The sequence below is a fragment of the Schistocerca americana genome, chromosome 11, assembly GCF_021461395.2.
Source record: "Schistocerca americana isolate TAMUIC-IGC-003095 chromosome 11, iqSchAmer2.1, whole genome shotgun sequence".
Classification (NCBI taxonomy): Eukaryota; Metazoa; Arthropoda; class Insecta; order Orthoptera; family Acrididae; genus Schistocerca; species Schistocerca americana.
This window is the reverse complement of record NC_060129.1, coordinates 109,405,823-109,422,584: the sequence shown is the minus strand read 5'-3', so window position 1 is coordinate 109,422,584 and position 16,762 is coordinate 109,405,823. Positions and strand designations below refer to the sequence as shown.

The following is a 16,762-nucleotide window of genomic DNA, read 5'->3' as shown; positions in this document are numbered from 1 at the left end:
TGCGGAACGATTTGAAGTGGAATGATCATATAAAATTAATTGTTGGTAAGGCGGGTACCAGTTTGAGATTCATTGGGAGAGTCCTTAGAAAATGTAGTCCATCAACAAAGGAGGTGGCTTACAAAACACTCATTCGGCCTATACTTGAGTATTGCTCATCAGTGTGGGATCTGTACCAGGTCAGGTTGACAGAGCAGATAGAGAAGATCCAAAGAAGAATGCCGCGTTTCGTCACAGGGTTATTTGATAAGCGTGACAGCGTTACGGGGATGTTTAGCAAACTCGAGTGGCAGACTCTGCAAGAGAGGCGCTCTGCATCGCGGTGTAGCTTGCTGTCCAGGTTTCGAGAGGGTGCGTTTCTGGATGAGGTATCGAATATATTGCTTCCCCCTACTTATACCTCCCGAGGAGATCACGAATGTAAATTTAGAGATGTTCGAGGGCGCACGGAGGCTTTCCGGCAGTCGTTCTTTTCGCGAACCGTACGCGAGTGGAACAGGAAAGGGAGGCAAAGACAGTGGCACGTAAAGTGGCCTCCGCCACACACCGTTGGGTGGCTTGCGGAGTATAGATGTAGATGTAGATGTAGACGTTCCTCGTGTCAGACTCGCCAGACAGTCACCTGGCCATCGTACAGTGCTAGAGCTTCACGTCCTGTTCTGACGCTAGGGTCGCCGCCGACAGCCGCCTCCCGCTGCGGTGCCCTCGTCTTCCCAGGCCTCCCACGGTTGCGAGTACCAGGCCCGAACGCCCCACGCTCCCTGAGTCGACGATCAGGGGCTTCAAGCGTTTACCTGTCGGGGCACCTTCGTCCTGGAAATCTCTTCCTGTACAAGCACTGAACACGGTCGCCATTGCCGTCAGCTGATCCATACATCCAATGGGCATCTGACATCTCTGAACTTGTGTACACGGCCACTGCACCAGCCTCGTCCGTCATTAACTTTAAAAAATGGTTCAAATGGCTCTAATCACTATGGGACTTAACATCTGACGTCATCAGTACCCTAAACTTAGAACTACTTAAATCTAACTAACCTAAGGACATCCATGCCCAAGGCAGGATTCGAACCTCCGACTGTAGCAGCAGCGCGGTTCCAGACTGAAGCGCCTACAGCCACTCGGCCACAGCGGCCGACTGTCATTAACTTTACGTAGTAACCTGTGTGCCGGCAACGGTCGTACTGAACGCAGGAAAAGTTGATGTTAACTGAAAACAAGCAATGACGTACGTCGCGTCGCAACAGGGACGTGTAAAATAAAACACTGGTGGTGCACAACGTAATCAGACGCCGCCAAGAGACCACGTCCCCCATGATTCTAATGTTCCGCTCTTGTTTGTTTCCCGTGATTAACGAGTTGGTGAAAATCAGATGTACAAGCAAAGAAAGCGATCCAAGATCCATTTTCATATAACATGATTTCTTCGTCTACATATGAGTTATGTGTGGTGCAATTTTTACCGTAGATTTTTGTTACTGCCCGAATAACTCGTTAAATTTTTCGATGTTCTACTTAATTTCCTATCTCTGAATTTTTTCGTTGAATTTTGGTACATCCTTTATTAGGAAAACATTTTGGTGAATTACTGTTACATTAAAGACTAGCTATCTCGGCAGTGCTTCGCAGTCGCTAAATATACGTATCCTACTCCGGAAATTTTGTCTGGTGCCAAATTTGCTACTTCGATCACTTTGGAGGTACGGCGCTCTAAAGTGTAATAACTCATATATAATACGAAAGTAACAGACTCATGTTTTAGGTTTTGGATTTTGTTTTTAAGTTTGTTGTAAATTCTTCTACAGAAAACAATTACAAAACTGCAGAATACACCAAATTTCTCGTTTGTTTGGACACTGCGTGGTAAGTAACAGTATGAAGTAGTTCTCTTAACCACTGATTCATGAAAGGGCAAAATAAACTGATCATGTTAAAAACTTGTCTGATTATTTAAATATGCCTTGCTGTCTTACCTAAACCGACCACAATGAGGAGAGCAAAAGAGCCCATTTATACAGCACATCTATTCTATTATACAGGGTGATCCTTCGCAGAGCGACTCTTCACATACCAGGGATAAAAAAGTCTCTCAGAAAATTTCGTCCGGGGAGTACATCCGGCAGGAAAAGGACGTTAAAGAGTGGCAATCTGGCAACACTATAGCCACATGTCTAGTAACTACCTCTAACAGCAAGTGTTACGTGTGCTGAGCACTTCGTGCGCCGGCACAGTAGTTCAGTGTGTTCGGTCAGAGAGCTGGTTTGCCTCTGTAATGAAAAAAAACTGAATGAAGGGCCCAACAACGAATTTGAACCGATGTCATGTGATTTCCGAAACGACCAAACACAACGAGCAACAACGAACAAAATGAAAAAAAGGAAAAAGGTGCAGTGCACAGAGTGTTGGGTTAGCGTGCAGGAGGTTGGGGGTTCAACCCTGGGTTGGGGCGCATTTTTTTATTTGATAACTTCATTCTGACATTTCATACTGTAATATATACCGTTTCTTATGTCATATGTATCTTAAATTTACAACATTTTGTACTGCTGAACTCAACATATACGTGGTTAGACAAATAAGAAATAAACAGTTGAAACAATTAATTAGACCATGGTGATAACACATAGAAACAGTAACCGGGTTTGGACATTATCTGCAAAGCATGTTGCTAGTCCTACTGGTAACGTAAGGTCCTAACGAAATGTAATGGACCTGAACGAGGCAAGAATAATAGTTGGTGCTAATCAATGTGACCACTAGAGGAAGGTACAAAGAAAACAGGTTTCGCGTCTAGTATATGAAGTAGAGCGAATAAATTCTAGCCCACGAGGTAGAAAAGGCTTCTTTCAAAGCTGACCAATCTTCCATTTCTACGCTTGTACAGTAGTATGTAAGTGCAAATGTTTTCCAGAGGACCCGCTGCAATCGCTGTTGACAATTAAGTTGCCAGATACCGTACCACCTGGACTACATTTACCAAATAAGAAACATATGTTTGAACCCAGGATCGAACCCTCGACCTTCTGCATGCTAACCCAAAACACTATCCACTGCACTGTTTTTAATTTTTGTAACCATATCTATTTATTTAAATATATTAACAACGATAGATTTGAAATAAAATAAAACATTTCATTCCATTAACCTATTTCTAGAGTTGGTTAACATTACTGTCATTTTATAGGTTTTCGTTTCTATATTTGTTTCGTTTTTCGTGTTCCTCTTATTGTTGTTCCTTGAATCATTTTACATGGCCATTTGTCGTCTTTTTTGTTTGGGTAAAACATTGCAGGACAGGTATAATAATTTATACATAGCATCGACACATGGATTTTGAGTTCAAATTTCTGTATGTCATGCACTTGTGATGCCACATTCACATTGTGTATTCTGGTTTGATTTCTTTCTCTAGTTTGAACTGTTAAGTGGGACAGTATGAGGTAAAAGATCAGCATGATAAATGGAGCAGAAGTGGAAGGAAATTTTTTTACATGTGCTACAGATTATACATAAATTGAAGAATAAAGAAAAAATTATGTCATATTATATAACAGAAGAAGAGAGAAAAGTGTGAGTAAACAATATAAATTTTATAGTGCACGTAGTAAAGGAAATCATTCAAAAAAAGAAATTATGAGTAGTTGGCACTTTCCACTAAGTAATGCATGTATCCTACACAATATAGTACAAATAATGAGGAAACAAATCACTGTTAGTACTACTGGGCATACTTTTGACACTGATTTGGCTGTGAGCATGACAGATGTTTGGTGAGAAGCACTTTGTATCACTGATTTCACTAAGAAGAAACACTTTATACTACTATACTTCAGTATTTGAGGCGAGAGGAGAGAACACTTTATCTTTTCTGTTGCACTCGTTCACTGTCAGTGCACGCGTTCTTCTCGTGGTGAGTGTGGTGAGTGTAGTGAGGTGGCTGGTGGCGGTGCTGAGGGCCACAGGCCGGGGAGGACTCTGGCGGTCGCTGACTGCTGTGGAATCTGCAGCAAGTTTGTGAAGTTCCCGCGGTAGCGCCTGTGCTGCTGGGCCGTCTCGTTCTCCTCCCAGAGGTCCACCAGGAAGGCCAGCTACGACGGCGTGTGCTGTCACGGCGAGGGTCCAGAGAGCCGCCAGTCGCTCGGGTCGTGGAAGTGGGTTGCAGCCTGGGGCGGTGATCGCCTCCACTGTGGTGCTCCCCGGCGCCGTTCTGCCGACGTGGGCCACCGTCTGCTGGCACGCTTCCCATTATGTCGGCGGCGTTCCAGCAGGTGAATCGGTGCTCGAGGCTGTCGGCCGTGGCACATTCGTCGCACTTGTCACTTGCGACGAGTTTTATCTCCACCAGTCTTTGGCTGGTTGGAACCGTTCTGTTGACTATTTTGTACCATGTCTCCTTCGCATGATTAGGCGACACGTTTTCCGAGACGTTTGCCCATATTTGTTTCCAGTTGTATTGCGGCAGTTTGTGTTCAATTTTGTTTTTCGCCGGCTTCCCCCTGAGGGCCTAGCGTATTCTCTTGGCTCTTCTGTGGCTGGGGTTCGCCACGGTGTCCAGAACGTAACTTTTGTTGGCGTAGTGCAGCCTGACGTGTCGCGTTCTGCCTCGTGTAGACCGGCGCTTCTCCTGATGCGGGCTTGTATCCTGCAATGATGTTGGCTGTGACGCTGTCAGGGTTATTGTCCTGGATGGCGAGCGTTCGTTTTAGTAGACGGGCTGCACATTTGGTCTTTATATCAACTAGACCTAGCCCCGTTCTTTAGTTGGCAGCGAGCACGTTGCTTGCGCCACTTTGAATATATTTTGACGCCACAACAGGTAGTACACTGCGCTCCTAAGTGCTTTCGCAGTTTCGGCCAGGATGCTCAAGATTTGCGCCAGGTACCATGCTATTTTGTACCACTGGCTGTCTGGTTTGAGTCGTTGATTCCCTATCGGCAGTAGCACTGTTTGTTGGTTTGGGCGCCTGACGCTTTTTGGAATGTGTTCATTGTTATATCCTAGCCAGTCCGGCCAACCGAGCCCGCTGCCAAAAGGTTGGCAGCATCAGTCCGGACGCCGTCCGCACAAGCAGCGCCAGCGATTAAGGAAATCGCCGCAAGTCTGCGCGCGCCACGACTGGCTTCTTAAGCACTGCCGTCGCGAGCGCTAGTTCAGTTCTGGATTCGGCCGCTGAGTTGTAGACTCGCCACCGCCGTGTGTACTTGTTAGTCAGTGTGGGTACATCGCAGCCGAGTTGTTATTTGTCGTCAGCCGACGCTGACCTAGCTGCCCGACTCGAACCAGACCGATTGCTGTAGAGACAATGTTCACCACTGTGTTTCTGTATCTTCGTAATAAAGATAAGTACCGACTTTCATTCAATCCGAGTGTTTGTGTTTTCATTTCTTTGTTCACTGTTCCAGCGGACCGGTCGGCCCGCTACTAAAAGTGTGGCGGTGCTCGTTGCTACGAAGACCGCCACAAAATTCATGGTGGTTTCTACTCTGCCAATATCTTCCTGATCTTCAATAAAGATGCCTAGGTCGTCAGCGTAGGCTATACATGCTATTGCTTTGTCTCCTACGGAGAATCCTCTGATGTCATTTGTGAGTTTCCGCAGCAGCGGGTCCAGTGCTGTAGCGAATAGAGCTATTGACAGTGGACAGTCTTGCCTCACGGATCTGTCCGGTTTTATCTGTTTTGTTTCCCAACTATTGATTATTACTGTCGATCTCCCAGTACTTGGTATCTTCTGGATGATTGTGATGAATTGTTGCCCAAACCCGAGTCTGTTTAGTGTCTCTACGAGATATTTGTGATCGATTCTGTCGAAGGCCTTGTTGAAGCCCACCGAAATTATGGCACCTGCGCCTCTGATGGTGGCTGCCTGTGCTGTTATGTCCCTCTAGGTGCATGTGGCGTCAAATATATATTTTCCCTGGTACCGCACATGTTTGCCACGGACTCATGACTTTCCTCATCGCCGATTTCAGGTTGTTTGCGACGCATTTTGCTATTCTTTTATAGTCGGCGTTGAGGAGCGTAATCGGACGAAACTCTTCAATGCGGCGGGCGGCTCTCCTCTTAGGGATGGGGGTTACGGTCCGTTCGGCCAGCCCAGGTGGAATTTGCGCCCCATCGACTATCTCGTTCACCATCTCCGTGAACTGCACTCCCGGCACGTCCCAGTACGAGGGGCAGAACTGGAGCGGGATGCCGTCGGCGGCCGGTGCTGCTGCTCTGGCGCTGGTCTCCATCTTCTCTGTGACGTCGTCCTCGTCGACATTCCCTGCCAGCAGCGCCCTGTCCGCGCCTGTTAGCACGCTCCTCGTCTCCTGGAGAACTCCAGCAGTCGCCTCGTCGTCTGTCGCTTCTCGACGGAACACGTCTCGGAAATAGTCTTCGATGTGTTTTGTTAATTCCGTTTCCTTCGTGAGCGTCTGCCGCTGCTCGTCCTGCAGCTCACTTACGCACTTCCCTGCGGCTCTCTCCCTTCCCCTGTTTAGGTGGTGCACGGTGAGCGGCCCTTCATCCACCTCGCCATACGCCTTGCTTCTGGTGAGGACGCCTCTCATTTGTTGTTTCTTTATTTGAAGGAGTTTCGCCTCGGTTCTCCTCAGTCGCGGCAGGTACTGCTGGTCGTCTGCCGGTGCGCCGAGTGCGCCTTTCAGGCACCGCCGGTAGAACTCGGCCGTGGTTCGCCTCCAGAAGCACCAACTGTACAGCGCTGGATGTGTGTGTTGACAGAGTTACTTACTGTACATGTGGTGGGCTGCGAAGCCCGAGTGCGCGAATTTCACTTCACCCTGTACACTTGTGTACTGTTGTTTGTACAATAGTTGTAGCCTACGCCCTGGTACTACAGAGCACAATTTTAGTTTCTGTGCTACTGTGTGCCAAGTGTCAGTGAAACGGTACATACAGTTCACAACGGTACAAACACTCTGATCGTAGATCCGTTCCAACGTACTTGTATGCCAGACCGTGAGCATTCTCTGTTATTGCAAAATAAATGTTGATTGACTTAAAATGAATGGATAGATCGGTTACGATGATTGGTATCTGGGGGACAAGAGACAAGAGAGACCTCTGCAGCTGCTTGATGTGTGAGGGAAGCATCTTCTGTGACATTACATCGCAGTCTTAATCCACAGACAAATAGCATTACAAACTTTAGGATGATTCACACTGCACAAGCCTATAAGGTAGAAATACAAATTTCTGATCATACAAGTTTATGTGAAATCCGACTTCGAGGAAGAAAACAAAACAGCACTTTGTTCGGTAGACATATATTGCTTAAAATTATATTCCCTGAGAAACAATATATGAGGGATAAAAATTTTGTATAATGGTTTAAACATTCTGCTACCGTAACAGAAGCCATCTGTGAGAAAGCAGTCGAAGCCACACTTTTCATAACACACAACAGCTCTTTCTTTCTCGGACTCCGTTTTAACAGAAAAATATGTGCATTGTTGTTTAAGAAAATGTGTAGCCTATGTTCTTTCAATCGCTTATAAGAGCCTTGTGTAAAAATTTGAGGTAAACTATTAGAGATTTTTGAGAACAATGTTAGACAACGTTTCTCCTTTATATAGGGTGATTTTTACCACCATGTGCAAACTCTAGGGATTGATCGATGAGAGGATACGGAACAAAAATAGTGTAACGAACTTATGTGCGGAAAGGCATGGTTTCCATGCTAGAGGTCACTTACTGAATCGTATTTTGTTACAGAGAATGCGGTCTAATACGCACTGTAGCATGCAGCCACAGTACGCGAGGTTTCCTCCTAGAGGGTGGTACTGTTCCTCGTATGTCATGCCGTAGCGCCCTCTCAAGCCACAGTAATTGGTAACGTTGTGTCCGATTCACTTCTCTTGATTTACCGTGTAGTGGACGTGATGGAGCGTTATTCACAATGCTCCTATATTCGAATCGACAGCTTGCCGACATGGTGTCTACTTACGAAAAGGCAAATAGCAACGGGCTACTGGAAGTAACGTTGTATCAGATCTGTTCCCGCCAACAACCACAGCTCTCAATGAAAATGGCAGAAGTAAAGCTGTGAGGACGGGGCGTGAGTCGTGCTTGGGTAGCTACGTTGGTAGAGCACTTGCCCGCGAAAGGAAAAGGTCCTGAGTTCGAGTCTCGGTCCGGCACACAGCTTTAATCTGCCAGGAACTTTCATATCAGCGCACACTCCGCTGCAGAGCGAAAATCTCATTCTGGCACAGCTCTCAATGTTTGCAACAGTGTTTCGCCGTTTGTCTGAGACGGGGTCGTTTCAGGAAGCTAGAAATCATGAAGGACGTACCCCAAATGTTTGGACACCAGACTTGGAGGAAAATGTGACTAACACTGTGGAAGGCGACTGCCGTGTCAGTACCATAAAGTGCCCCCCCCCCCCCCCCCCCCAGTACAGGGTGCGTCAGACGGCCGTGTGGGACATTCTCGATGACAACTGTTGCTACCCTTATCACTTACAGCGTGTGCAGGGCTTACTAGCGACAGACTTTCCACATTGGGATCAGCTTTGTCACTGGTTTCTGCGACTGGCAACCACGATTCCGGGATTTGTGTCATCCATCCTATCCACAGATGAGGCCACCTTTACGCAGAGTGGCATCATCAACTTTCGGGACAGTCATCTGTGGCATATTATGCAGAACCCGCAGGGTATGATGACAGCGAATGACCAGCATCGGTGCAGCCGGAATGTGTGGGCCGGAATAACTGGCGACCGTATTTTGGGATCGATCTTCCTTCCGAGACACATAACAGGCCGGAACTTCCTGTGGCTGACTTTATCCCCCCTGCTGGAAGAAGTGCCTTTGATGATTCGGAGGATTGTACGGCTACTACGTGCAGGTGCTCCAGCTAACATCGCCGCCAACGCCCGGACGCGTCTCAGCCTTGCCCTCCCTTGTCGGTGGGTCACATCGAGGTGGGGTGGTTCCAGTCGCATGGCCTGCTCGTTCACCGGACCTCAACCCGTGCGATTACTGGTTAGGGGGTCATCTCAGTAGCACCATGCAGGCAGAGCCCACTCCAGATGTGCAGACGCTGGAGCAGTGTATCCGTGCCGCCTGTGGCACTGTCCGGGTGCAGCCTGGCCAGTGCGGACGTGTCACACAGAGCACGCTGCAGCGCGTGCACGGATGAGATGAGGCACACGGGAAACGTTTCCAACACATATTGTAACTGTGGCTACATGCGACAGCGCGTATTATACCGCAGTCTCTGCAACAATGTACGAGTGCAGTTCAGTAATAACGTCCCACATTTCTTTAAAATTGTTAAAATACACAGACAAACGTCCTAGTGGGTGCTTCACATTTGATGTTTGTTCCCTGCGCCGGGAGGTTTCGAACCGTTCTGGCAAGTGGCAGAGCCGTAGTACAGCGTCAAAATGGCTTCTACATACAACCCACGTTACAAGCAGCGTGCTGTTATTGAATTCTTGTGTGCAGAAACAGAAACCGTGGTGAACATCCATAAACATTTGTTTGCAGTGTTTGGCGATGCTGCAGTTCATAGGAGTACAGTTGGGTGATGGGTAAAGAAAGTTAGAGCCTCGGGAAATGCAGAAACAGAGTTCCACGATCAGCCCCGCTCGGGACGTCCTGTAGCAGCCACTGATCAAGACATGCTGAATCGTGTGGATGCCATTATTCGTGCCGACCGACGCATCACAACTGGACAACTGGCTCTACTGTTGTCGGTCAGCATTTGAAGTGCGTCTGCAATGATGGAGACTCTCAGATAGTTAAAGAGGTGCTCACGATGGGTTCCACGAATGCTCACAGCGGGCCACAAGATTCAAAGAAAGACCATTTCATCTGAATTGTAGGAGCGTTCGGAAACCGACGGAGACACACTTCTGTCATGGATCGTTACGGGGGACGAAAGCTGGATGCACCACTTTGCGCCGGAAACGAAAAGGCAGTCCATGGAGTGACATCATCCTCATTCACCACAAAAGAGAAAAATCAAGACAACCATCATTACTGGAAGAGTCATGGTGACAGTCTTCTTACATTTTGATGATGTTATTCTCGTGGATGTGATTCCAAGACGGTTAACCATCAATTCAGAGGCGTACGTGAAGACTTCGAATAAATTCCAGAACCGTTTCGGATGTGTTCGATCGGACAAGAATCCAGTGTAAACCTTGCTCTAACACGATAATGCACGCCCACACACAAGTGTGGGAAGCCGGGAACACATCGCCCCATTGGGTTGGAAATCATTGCGTCATCCACCCTACAGTCCAGACCTTGCACCCTCGGACTTGCATCTCTTTGGGCCGCCTAAAGACTCTGTATGGGGTACAGACTTTGAAGATGACGGGAGTGTCAGTCATGCAGTGAAAACATGGCTACGCCTACAGGACAAGAGCTTTTAATAGCAGAGAATACATGCTCTTCCACAACGATGGCGTGCAGCCATAGAACGTGATGGAGACTATGTAGAAAAGTAGGACTTGGACAAGACAAGTTCATGTACAGGATGACTATAATTAAAGTTAAACTTTCAAACTGCTGCAGAAATAACGCCACTGGTCAGAATAAAATCAAATTGCAACGGAATATTAACGGAGAAGGGGGAAAATCTATCGTAGAAGAAAAATAAATAGTTACAGAATGTAGCAATAGATGGCGCTGTAAGCATCATAGTTTAATAGAGGTCGACTACAAATGAATCATACAACAAAGCCTAAGGCGTACGTTTGACGTCAAACAAACTGTACTACTCAATCTGCATGGGTGTACAGGTGTCTTACTGTTAATTACGTAAGCCCATCCACCATGACAAGGTCATATCACATGGATTGAGATAAATCAGTTTTTAATTGTCCTGAGCACAATAACCGCATAAACAGCATCAATCATAATGAAATCGGGTTATGTCCTTGTGACTGGTGGAAAACGTGTTCAATATGCTGTTCACTGTTTCAGTTGAAATGGAGAAAGAGCATGTTCCACAACTGTTCGAAGTGTTTCCGGGGTCACGTTCAAAACGCGTTGCGCAATGCGTGCCTTCAGTGCAGCTACGTTCGCAGTCGGAACACTGAACGCAACATCTTTCAGACAGCCGCACAGCCAGAAGTCAGACGGATCAAGATCTGGTGATAGAGACAGCTAGCCTGTAGGGAAATGGCGGCTGATAATTCTAGCATTTCCGAAATGGCGCTTCAGCAGCTGCTTAATAGGATTTTCAGTGTGCGGAGGTGCGCCATCTTCCGTGAAAATGATTACATCCACACATCCACCCTCTTGGAGAGCTGGAATGACGTGGTTGCGCGAAAGACACTCATAGCGCTTACCAGTGACGGTACAGGTAACGGGACCGGAAGCACCTGTCTCTTCCAAAAATTATGGCCCTATGAAAAACGATGCCGTAAACCCGCACCACACAGAGACCTTTTCAGGATGAAGTGGTACTGGTTGGTTTGCGTGTGAATTTTCCGTTGCCCATATTCGACAATTCTGTGTACTGACACATCCTGTCTGATGAAAGTGGGCTTCGTCTGTCCACAAAATCTTCCATTGTCAATCATTGTCCACTTCTGTGCGAGCAAGAAATTCTAAAGCAAACGTCTCTCTCTTGCTGGCAGGCCAACAGCAAGCAACTCGTGCACATGGGAAATTCTGAATGGACAGCAAAGAAGAATGTCTCGTAGGATTTTACGCGCCGTGCTCACGGGTGCGCCCAACGTTCTGGCAGTTCTCCGTGCACCACACGTTGGCACTCCGCCACTCGTCTCCTCCTGCACTGCTGTGGCTTCTGCAGAGCGACGTGTGCACAGCCATCATACTTGTAATGCGGCTTTACGAGCAGAGCGCGATCCTGCACTGAGACAGTCATGGCGAACGTTGCAGACGCGAAAGGAGGAAAAGCCGTGTACCCGGCGTGTTTATACCAACTTCACTGGGTCGTGCGCATGGCAGGTGTTTTCATTTACGTATTCTGACACATACAGCGCCATCTACTGATCAATCTTCACACAATTTTTTTCCTTCTGCCGTATGTTTTCCTCCTTCTCCGATAATATTCCGTTGCAAATTGACGTAATTGTGACCAGAGGTGTTATTCCTACAGCGTTTTGAAAGTTTAATTATAATCACTCTGTTAGTGTCACCAAATTCTGACTCTTAACAGCAAATATGTTGTGAGAAAAGAAATGTAGGGCATTACTTATTGAACGACCCTCGTACGGTTGAATAAATGTCCTCTAGCATAGAAACCATACACTTTCGGGCATAAGTTAATTAGACCTTTTCTGATCTGTATCCTCTCCTCAGTCAATCCCTAGAGCTTGTACATGGAGCAGAAATCATCCTATATATTAGTGTAGATGAAGCACCAACGTATTGTTTTGTCAGCACTTGGTTTCAGAACAACATTCGTTGTGTCGACACGAGTGCCTGAAGACCCCTTGCAATGTATTGTTTGTGCCCGGCAGGGCCCGTACGCTTTGAAGACCGTGGACTTTGGCGCCTGCGACGACGGGGAATACCCGGGGATGCTGGTGAACGTGTCGCTGATCTTGGACGAGGCCGCCAACGAGACGGCCTACACGGGGGAGTTCACCGCCAGCTACGACTACCTGGCGGACGACTGCGAGGTGAGCGCTCGGCGGCACCGTCGCTCAGCTCTGGAGCACACGCGTGTTGTCCGATGTAAGGGGCGATTAGGCTAAGCTCTGCACCTCAGCTGCTTCCGAAGCCGTTTACAATGTCGTAATATCGTTTCCACTGGGTGAATTGTGAGGAAGCACTCACTAAGCGGCTCTTAGCGTATTTTCATTGCTAATTACTTACAGAGAAGGCAGTGGTAGCACCGCTTCCTTTCACATCACCGAAGTTAAGCGAGGTCGAGCTGGGCTATCACTTGGATGGGTGACCATCCGGTCTACCGAACGCTGTTGGCAAGCGGGGTCCACTCAGCCCTTTCGAGGCCAATTGAGGAGGTACTTGACTGAGAAGTAGCGGTTCCGGTCTCGTAATCTGGATAGCTGCGTGCTGACCACATGGTCCTGCATATCCGCATACAGTGAGGCCTGTTGGCCGAGGATGAAACGGCGACCGGTCGGTACCGTTGGGGCTTTATGACCAGTTCGGGCAGAGTTTAGTTTAATTACAGAGAAACAGATATCGACGTTTTTTTTCCTTTTATTTTTAATGCAACTGTAGAAATTTATCCAGGTAGAATCGCAGTTGCACGAAGACGTTACACTATTTTCGGAGTAGTTACAACACCTGTCTGGTTTGATCTTGAAGTGGTTTGCCGTCGTAACGCGGAACTCGTAGTTTCTTAGGCAAATAGGAAATACGTCATGACTGATAAAGAGGAAACAAAGTTTATAGAAAGACGTCTTCAATACACCACGAGCTGCATTAGAACTATTTTATTTGCCAAAATCGGTTTATCGGGTTAATAACACATCACCAGTGGCATTTGATACACGGGAACAAACGATTGTATGTACATCTATTTCTACAAAATGATAACTGTACATATATAGCAGTAATATAGGTCTACTTACATTATGCTTTATATGGCAATGAGATATCGGTCAGTTAATATGACAGGATCTGAAATATTTCCCATAACATACACCGAATCGCAAAAGAAACTGGTATAGGCTTCCGTATTCAAATGCAGAGATATGTAAAAAGGCAGAATAGGCGCTGCGGTCGACAACGCCTGTATAAGGCAACAAGTGTCTGGCGCAGTTGTTAGGTCGGTTACTGGTTGGTGCTACGGCCATCGGTCCCTAGGTCGGTTACTGTTCTTTGGCAGGATATCAAGATTTAAGTGAGTTTGAAGGTCGCGTTATAGTTGGGGCCTGAGCGATGGTACACAGCATCTCTGAGGTAGCGATGAAGTGGGGATTTTCCCGGATGACCATTTCACGAGTGTACCGTGAATATCAGGAATCCGGTAAAACATGAAATCTCCGACATCGGTGAGGCCGGAAAAAGACCCTCCAAGAACAGTACCAACGCCGACTGAAGAGAATCGTTCAACGTGACAGAAGTGCAACCTTTCCGTATCTTGCTGCAGATTTTAATGCTGGCGCATCAACAAGTGTCAGCATGCGAACCATTCAACGAAACATCATCGATATGGGCTTACGGAGCCGAAGACCCACTCGTGTACCCTTGATCACCACACGACACAAACCTTTACGCCTCGCCTGGCCCGTCAACACCGACAGTGGATCGTTGATGACTGGAAACATGAGGCCTGTACGGACGAGTATCGTTTGGAATTGTATGGAGCGGGTGGACGTGTATAGGTATGGAGACATCCTCGTGAATCCATGGACCCTGTATGTCAGCAGGGGACTGTTTAAGCTGGTGGAGGCTGTGTAATGGTCTAGGGCGTGTGCAGTTGAAGTCATGTGGGACTCCTGATACGACTAGATACGACTCTGACAGCTGAAGCGCACGTAAGCATCATGTCTGACCACCTGCATCCATTCATGTCAATTGTGTATTCCTACGAACATGGGCAATTCCAGCAGGACAATGCGACACCCCAAACGTCCAGAATTGCTGCAGAGTGGTCCCAGGAACAATCTTCTGAGTTTAAACACTTGCGTTGGCCACCGAAGTCCCTAAATATATGGACTGCCTTGCAACGTGCTGTTCAGAAGAGATTTCCACCCCCTAGTAATTTTACGGATTTATGCACAGCCCTTAAGGATTCATGCTGTCAGCTTCCTCCAGCACTACTTCAGACACTAGTCGAGTCGATGCCACATCGTGTTGCCGCACTTCTGCGTGCTCGCGGGGACCCTACACGATATTATACATGTTTCTTTGGCTCTTCAGTCTATTTCAGATCCTGTCGTATTGACTGACAGCATGTCACTGATACAGAAGTGCATGATGTAAATAAACTTATATTAGAGCTATATAAGTTCAGTTACCATTTTGTAGAATTCTATGCACGCACAGTTGTTTGTTCCTCTGTACCAAATGCCTCTGGAGATGTGTTTTAAAACCGAAAAACGATTTTGACAAATAAAACAATTCTAGTGCAGTTCATGGTACGCTGAAGACGTCTTTCTATACCTTACCGGTACGCAGGGCAACGGAGGAAGTGTAGCCTCCATTCTGTCTGCGTCGTACTCACCTGTTGAGTGATGGGCGGCACTTGAGTAGCCGGTTAATTATAGGGACTGCAGAAGACGCGTGGAATTCTACCGCTCGGATCTGATGCAACATTAGGACAAACGGCCCTTCCTTCAAAGAATTCTTTATACCGAAACTCATGAAACGTACTTATACCTCTGTTCCCTGTTTTATAGATCCATGTAATTTTTTACATGCACCTTCCTTGCAATGTGCAGACAGAAACGAGACCAGAAATTTTAACGTTAGATACCACGTGCTTTGTTTTCCAGTGGAAGCGTCTGTTCTATCACATCTAGCCAAGTATTATTAGCACCAGTTTACAAAATGGTTCAAATGGCTCTGAGCACTATGGGACTTAACTTCTCAGATCATCAGTCCCCTAGAACTTAAAACTACTTAAACCTAACTAACCTAAGGACATCACACACTTCCATACCGGAGGTAGGATTCGAACCTGCGACCGTGGCGGTCGTGCGTTTCCAGACTGTAGCACCGGCCACCCCGGCCGGCACCAGTTTGCACTTTTTTAAGCAGACCCACATGGCTGCAACACAAAGTTCCATATAAGGCACCAATAGGTTTCATGTTGAAAACAGGTAAAGTCAATGTTGTAAGTACTACAAATTCTCCGAAACAGCTATTAGGATCTAAAAGAGTGAAACGCAATTGAATTTGTGTCCCTTGAACTACGATATTACCAGCACAAATCCTGAAGTTCCATTTGAAAGATCGACACTGATACCGATATGCACCAAGTGATCAAAAGTACCCGGACACTCCCAGAAACACACGTTTTTCATATTAGATGCATTGTGCTGCCACCTATTGCCAGGTACTCCATATAGCGACCTCAGTAGTCATCAGACATCGTAAGAGAGCAGAATGAGGTGGTCTGCGGAACTCGCGGACTTCGAACGTGGTCAGGTGATTGGGTGTCACTTGTATCTGACGTCTGCACGCCAGATTTCCACACTCCTAAACATCCCTAGGTCCAATGATTCCGATGTGATAGTGAAATGAAAACGTGAAGGGATACGTACAGCACAAAAGGGTACAGGCCGACCTCGTCTGTTGACTGACAGAGACAGCCAACAGTTGAAGGGGGTCGTAATGTCTAATAGGCAGACATCTATCCAGACCATCACGCAGGAATTCCAAACTGCAACAGGATCCACTGCAAGTACTATGACAGTTAGGGAGGTGAGAAAACTTGGATTTCATGGTCACACATCACGCCGGTAAATGCCAATCGGCGCCTAGCTGGTGTAAAGAGCGTAAATATTGGACGACTGAAGAGTGTAAAAACGTTGTGTGTAGTGACGAATCCCGGTACGCAATGTGGCGATCCGATGGCAGGATGTGACTATAGCGAATTCCCGGTGAGCGTCTTCTGCTAGCGTGTGGTTCAAATGGCTCTGAACACTATGGGACTTAACATCTATGGTCATCAGTCCCCTAGAACTTAGAACTACTTAAACCTAACTAACCTAAGGACATCACACAAGACCCAGTCATCACGAGGCAGAGAAAATCCCTGATCCCTCCGGGAAGCGAACCCGGGAACCCGGGCGCGGGAAGCGAGAACGGTACCGCACGACCGCGAGCTGCGGACTCTCGTAGTGGTCAA

The 16,762-nt window shown here is 47.1% G+C and overlaps 1 protein-coding gene across 1 annotated transcript in view; it reads left to right on the top strand.

Moving 5' to 3' along the window:
• Nucleotides 1-16,762, top strand: part of LOC124553338 — a 102,650-nt gene that overhangs the window by 25,419 nt on the left and 60,469 nt on the right. Inside the window, exon 2 of the mRNA XM_047127214.1 lies at nucleotides 12,453-12,614. Within this exon, the coding sequence (XP_046983170.1) occupies nucleotides 12,453-12,614 (162 nt within the window). The remainder of the gene's footprint in view (nucleotides 1-12,452; nucleotides 12,615-16,762) is intronic.